The 6,714-nt window shown below is 50.0% G+C and overlaps 1 protein-coding gene across 1 annotated transcript; it reads right to left on the bottom strand.

Moving 5' to 3' along the window:
• Nucleotides 1-4,772: 4,772 nt before the first annotated feature.
• On the bottom strand, nucleotides 4,773-6,684 carry CIAO2B (cytosolic iron-sulfur assembly component 2B). Its single transcript, XM_019653611.1, has 5 exons — nucleotides 6,478-6,684; nucleotides 6,239-6,318; nucleotides 5,852-5,977; nucleotides 5,381-5,426; nucleotides 4,773-4,982 (listed from the first exon to the last, which is right to left on the bottom strand). Exons 1-5 carry the CDS (start codon nucleotides 6,617-6,619, stop codon nucleotides 4,885-4,887), a joined length of 492 nt encoding a protein of 163 aa, XP_019509156.1. The 5' UTR covers nucleotides 6,620-6,684; the 3' UTR covers nucleotides 4,773-4,884.
• Nucleotides 6,685-6,714: the final 30 nt, after the last annotated feature.

Genomic DNA, 6,714 nt, shown 5'->3' with positions numbered 1-6,714 from the left:
TGCTCAGCATCCGTGACTGCCAGCACCAGGAGGTGGGGACTTCAGCCTGGCACTCCTCTCACCTTACACAGCCCAGTGGGCATTGCTTAGCCTCTGGGCTTGGACCTTACAGTCTGCGAGTTTCACATCTGCAGATTCAACCAAGTGTGGATTGAAAATATTCGAAATAGAAATGATTACATTGTTGCTGATATGTCCTATATAGTTAGGCCTATGATGGTTGTGTCTATACTGAACATGTATAAACTTTTTGTCTTGCCATTATTCCTGAAACAATACAGTATAACAACTATTTACATAGCACTTACATTGTATTAAGTATTGTAAAGTTATTTAAGTTTTAGGTATTATAAGATATTTATAAGATGTATTAAGTATTATAGAGATGATTTAAAGTATACAGGAGGCTGTGCGTAATTTATATGTGAATACTATACCATGTTATGTAAAGGACTTGAGCATTTGCAGATTTTGGTATCTGTGGGGGTCCTGGAACCAAACAACACCTGTGGATACAGAGGGATGACTTGTACTTTTTTTGTGATTCCAGACTCGATCCCACTTCTCCTCCATTCACCAGCATCGGTAGCTCCACCTTGGCCCACTCTGTTCCTTTTGTCTGGAATACCCTTCCCACCCCGTCATCAGTCTGGTCAATACCTGCTCAGGTGTCAGTACTCAGCTCAGATAGTCCCTTCTCCAGGAAATCTGCCCTGGGTGCCCAGGCTTGTTCAGGGTTCTCATCTGAAAATACCCACCTCCACTCCCACCCCGCCCCATGTGCTACCTCTATCAATGCAGAGAGGACACCAGGTTTCCATTGTCTGTCTCTTTCATCAGACTGAGAGCCCCTCCAGAGCAGCACTCAGAGACCCAGCTGGCCCTTGCCTGGCTCAGCAGCTCCCGGCTGCCTTGTGGAACTAAGACAAGGAGCTGGGAGTTGCACATGAAGGGCAGATAAGCAGTACACGATCTGAACTGGGCATGCAGGACTCTATACCACCCACCAGGGAACCAGTGGGTGTGGGGACAGTGGCCTGGAAGTGCTCCTGAGGCTCCCTAAGTGTTCACATTAGCCCCCGGACACTGACAGGGCTGAGACAATGGACCGCCTCTGCGCCTCTGAGAAGGAAATAGAAGATTGAGCCAGCTCAGGTGACCTTGAGGGAATTGCAGAGCTGACCAGGGGCCCTTCCCCCAGTGAGGGCAGCCAAGCAGAGCCAAGAGAAGCTTCTGGGGCCTGGAAGTCCAGGATGAGGAGGGAGGGTGGGAAGGGTCACAAGGTCTCTAATCTCTTCTTATCCTCAGAGTTTCCCATGGTCTCCCCCGAGTCCTTCCCACTGCATATCTGGTTAGTTTCTCTCAGGCTGGAGGCTGAGTCAGGACCCCTCAGCTGCCCCCAGCCTTGTCTGTCACAAGCTGAATGCCTGCCTCAGGGTCCTTCAGGCATCCCAGGCACCCCGACCTGGAGCAGTGCAATATAGGGAAGTTGAGGGGGTCTTACATGTGTTAAGCTCCTACTATGTGCCTGGCACGGCTCTAAGCACATACTTTCACTATTCTACCCACTCCATTCTGAAGGGGACATCATCCCCATATCACACACTGGGGCACAGAGAGGTTGAATGGCTTGCTGAGGGTCACACAGCCAATAAACAGCAGAGCCAGGAAGTTCTGAATTCTTCTTCAGGCCTCGGGACCTTCACCTGCTCTAAGAAAACCATGTCCTCCACATGCCTTGAAGTATGTTGAGGGGTGGGAGTGGAGAGCAGCAGCAGCTTTGAGCAGTTAAAATTGCCTTGGGGGGCATGTGTGTTCGTCACAGAGGTCACACAAACTGAAGAGCAGCCTTCAAACCTCCTCCTGCCATTGAACAACTGCAATCAGGATTCTAACCAAGTTCCGAGGGCTCCTAGTAGAATTAATTAATTGAACTAGTGAAGGAATATATGGACCCTTCAACCTTCTCAGCCTGCAACCTTCTCAGAAAATGTCCCCAGCCTTGCCCCAGGCTACCTCCAGGCTTGGAGACTGGCAGACTTGTATACCAGACCCCACTCAGCCACTTCTACCTGTGTGACCTTGGGCAACTGCTTCAATTCCCCATTTGCCATTGCTGAACGGGGACACTCCTTCATGAAATGATGTATGTAAAAGTCCCAGTAGGCACCTGTGCCCAGATGGGCTTACCTTCCTGGGTTTTGGTGGTGGGGAGACAGGCACACCTCTATCAGCAAACATGCACAAGTTCCCACACAGATGCAATGTCTCTCATCCCAGGAAGGGAGGGTTCCAGGAACCTGTTCCCACCAAGACCACATTAGCCAGTGCTGAGCATGGTATGTTCTGGCCTGGCTACTCACAGTGGAGAGAACAGTGAAAGCCCCCTCAGTAGCCCAGCATCAGCAGGGAAGTAGGGAGCCACGTGGAGTCAATTCTGAGGGATGTGCCTTCCTCACCCCGCCTTTAACAAACCTGCCGCCTCCTTCCCCAGCCAGGGAGTCTCGAAGTCTTCCACAGTCACCCCACCTGGGAGGATTTTCAGTCCCTCCAGGTGAAGCAGGGCAGAGACACCAGGCCGNAAAAAAAAAAAAGAAAGATAAAAAGGTGAGGGAAGGGGGTGGGGGAAGGATGCGGTAAGGAGACAGTTCTAGAAGAGGCTAAAGAAAGCTAACAACCAAATGCAATACATGGACCTTGATTGGAGCCTGATTAAAAAAACAACTATGAATGACATTTTGGGGAAATTCATATATGACTAACTGGATATTTGATGGTATTAGGGAATTGTTCTTTGTTGGCTAGAAAACAGTACTGTGGTTATACAGGCTTACTCTTAGGAGACACAGGATGAAGTACGTAGGAGTGAAGAGTCATGTGTCTGCATCTTACTCTCAAAAATATTTATATTATACACATATAAATAAAGCCAGTGTTACAATATATTAACCACCGTTGAATCTAGGTGGTGGTATATACAAGGTGTGATCACAAAATATGGTGAATGTTTAAATTAAAATAAATTATTACAGTAAAAGACACATTGCCATTAATCCTCTTCAAAATACGCCCCCTCACTACGATCACACTTATCCCATTGTTCTTGCCACTTTCTGAAGCAGTTCTGGAAGTCCTCTTTTGTGACTGCCTTCAGCTGCGCTGTTGTGGCTGCCTCGATGTCCTGAATCAATTAAAAATTTTTACCTTTCATGGTCATTTTGACTTTGGGGGAAGAGCCAGAAGTTGCATGGTGCCAGATCCAGTGAATAAAGTGGATGAGAATACACCATGTTTTTGACAAAACTTGCCATACCAGAAGCAATGTATGACACGGAGCTGGTGATAAAAATCTACAGTGAATGCCGCTGCCAAGTGCCATCCAATGGAAAGGCGGGGATCTTCAATATGGGAAGCAGCGCTTCAAACCTTAGTAACAATGTGTGACAAGTTTCAACTTGTTCAGTGCAGTCAATCGTGAACTACGGACCTTGATTGGAGCCTGATTAAAAAAACAACTATGGGGCCAGCTGAGTGGCTCAGCAGGTTAAGCGCTCGCTCAAGAGTTCGAGCTCTGAGCAACAACGGTTTGAGTCTCTGCCCGAGCTGAGCTACCGCTGAGCTGCCAATAGGTGGCAGGATGGCTCAGCTAAAAAAAAACAAAACAACAAACCAACTATGAAATGACATTTTGGGGAAATTCATATGACTGGGTATTCCATGGTATTAGGGAAGGTGTGTGTTGTTTTTTTTAAAGATTTTTATTGGGGAATTGGGGGAAGGGGAACAGACAAGTTGCTGTCGTTTTGTTCTTCAGTCTAGTTGTGGAGGATGTTGCTTCACTGGCCCAAGTTGGCACCATCATTGTGCTCTTCCCGGATAAGGCAGATCAGTCGCCGGCTTCTGGACGGCCGCTCATGGCAGCTGCTGGCCACTCACGCTGGCTGCCGGCTATACACGGTAGCCCATGGCAACCCACTGCAGCAGGGGCTGCAGCCTACGCCGTCACCAGCGATTCACGGCAGCCCAGCTCCAGGTTGAGCTGTTGTTCAGCATCTTAGCTGTAGAGGGCAGTGTCACTGGCCCTCATATGTGGGATCCGAACAGGGGCCCTCTGGCGTCCCAAGCCAGCTCTTAACCAACGTGCCACTCCGGGCCCAGGGAAGCTGTGTTTTAAAGTGTGCCATAAATCACCCTCCATCAGGACAATGCTCAATGTCACACCTCGCTTCTGGTATGGCAGGTTCTGTCAAATAAAAACATTACAGTGTGTCCCCATCCACCTTATTCACCAGATCTGGCACCATGTGACTTCTGGCTCTTCCCCAAAATCAAAATGACCATGAAAGATAAAGGTTCTGAATCGATTCAGGACATTGAGGCAGCCATGACAGTGCAACTAAACACACTCACGAAAGAGGACTTCCAGAACTGCTTCAGAAAGTGGCAAGAACGATGGGATAAGTTTGTTTGAAGCGAGGGGGAGTATTTTGAGGGGGACTGATGGCAATGTGTCTTTTACTGTAATACTTTTTTTTTAAATTTAAACAGTCACCATATTGTTTGATCACACCTCCTAGGTATGCTCATTACACTGCTCTTTCAATTTTTTGGTATACTCACAACTGTTCCAATCAAACCATTCAGAGACATTTTTTAAATACAAGTAAACTGCACCTCACTGACCTAGTCTGTATAGGCACTCACTAGCAACACCCCCTCCCAAACCCAGAGTGACCCCACCATGAAGAAAGACTCTAAGGCATGCTGGGAAATGAATATAAATTAAGGGTTTATTATAAAATGCAAATGTTAATTTCTTATAGTCAGTGATACAAGAAAACAAGGCCATGAGCCCTGGGTGGGACTGGAAGTGAAAAGCCAGGCTCAGGAGCGGGCTGACAGGCACTGGTTCACAACCTCCAGCAGGTGGACATTCTCCAGGGCAGCTGCCACCCGCTCCTTATCGGCAAGCTGCTTATTCACTGGGCAGAAAGGAGGGAGTGGTGAAATATATATGTACCCCCACCAACAAAGCCCCCATCACCTCCTTTCCAGGACCCCAAGCCTTGATCAGGCTACCCCAACCACCTGAGCCCACACCTATCCCACCTTCTGGGACCCCTCCCACCTGGCTGCTCATCCCTGCCTCCTGTACTATATCGCCTGACACACCCTGGTCCTGTGTAGTTAGGAAAGGGAAAGGACAGGAGTGGGGGAACACAGGAAGCACAGGAGACTCAAGTCAGTCCAGCTTCAGTCTTGGGCTGCCACCTTTACTGAGGAGTCACTACCCAGCAGCACCTGCCCCTAATCTTGCCCCACAAACCACCATGGCAAGGAGGAAGCCTCAGGGCCAATGCCTTAACACTAGCCCTCTTACCTGCATGCTCTGAGGCATGAGTCCCTGGTGTAATGTGCACGTCCATCTGGAAGGGAGTAAGGCACAGCCTGAGCACTCACACCCTATGTACCCCCTTCTCTCTCCCTTCCTAATCATGCCTCTGGACACTGGCCTTTCCAGTACATCCCAAACCCACCCACGGCCAGTCCCATCTCTACTCGAAGGACAGGCCAACTGCTGTTAAAGGCCTGCCTGTGCCCCATCCCTGCTCCAAATCTATCTACAGCACCCTACCACTGCCCTTCCTGCCACACTCCTATTTTTCCGCACTTTCAGCTCAGGCCTTTATTCTTGTTATCCCACTCAATTGGAAAGTCTCCTCCCAGTTTCGTCTCTGCTAGTTGGGATCCTTCCAGGTCTCACTCTGATGTCCATGTTCATGCTCTCAATGTCCTCCTTAGTAGCAGGTGCTCACCCTTGCCCCACCCTCCGGGCTCATTTTCAACTTACCTTGAACCGCTGAGGAAGAGATCGCAAAAGCTTGACTTTGATGGACAGGCCAATAAGAGTGGCCATGCTGCAGTGCGGAATGGTGGGTGTGAAGGCCACTGCCACTGTGCTCTCAGGGTCGCTCACCTGGTTGGTGGGGGGGCGGGGTGTGAGGAGTCACAACCCTTTCGGGCCAGAGCCCCTCTTCTTAGCTTGTTGCTTCAGGCAAGTCGTCTAACCTCTATAGACCTTAGTTTCCTCATCCATAAAATGGGCACGACAATCCCACCTTCCAAAGATCCCCTGAAGAGTGTGTGAACTGAGTGAACGCCAGACCCTTAGTGCTCAGCTGCGTCTTTCTGACTCTCCCAAACAAGTCGCTCCCTTCAGACGCTGGGAGTAACTCACCTGAACCCGGACTTGCTCCACTACGTTCAACTCTTCTAGCGTCAGTGGATGCTCCGGGTCATTGATGGAACGAATCAGATGTGGCAAGTGAAGGAAAGGGGACTCTGTGCATTTGCCCACTCAGAACCCTCTTCCGGGAATGCCTGGACGTGATACAGCTCCACCGACTATCAGACTGATCACTTCATGCCCCCTCCCAGGCCCCTGCGAACCCGCCCGCGCCCGGCAACAGCGGATATCAAAGATCTCGCGCGCGTCGATGACGTCTGGAACCTGCTCGTCCTCCTCGCCCGCCGTCACTGGCCGCTCCCCAGAGCGCTCGTAGATGAGGGGGTTAGCGTTTTCCAGGAGGCCACCCCTCTTGGAACCGCCGCCCACCATCGCGGAACCGCTACGGACCACAGTCAACAAACACTTCCGTTCCTAAGGTTGTACTTCCGGGCAAGGGATGGGGGGCGTGGCGAGACGACGGGGTC

Source organism: Hipposideros armiger, unplaced genomic scaffold, assembly GCF_001890085.2.
Source record: "Hipposideros armiger isolate ML-2016 unplaced genomic scaffold, ASM189008v1 scaffold_9, whole genome shotgun sequence".
Classification (NCBI taxonomy): Eukaryota; Metazoa; Chordata; class Mammalia; order Chiroptera; family Hipposideridae; genus Hipposideros; species Hipposideros armiger.
The sequence above is the reverse complement of the archived record's forward strand: the minus strand, read 5'-3'. Positions and strand labels throughout refer to the sequence as shown.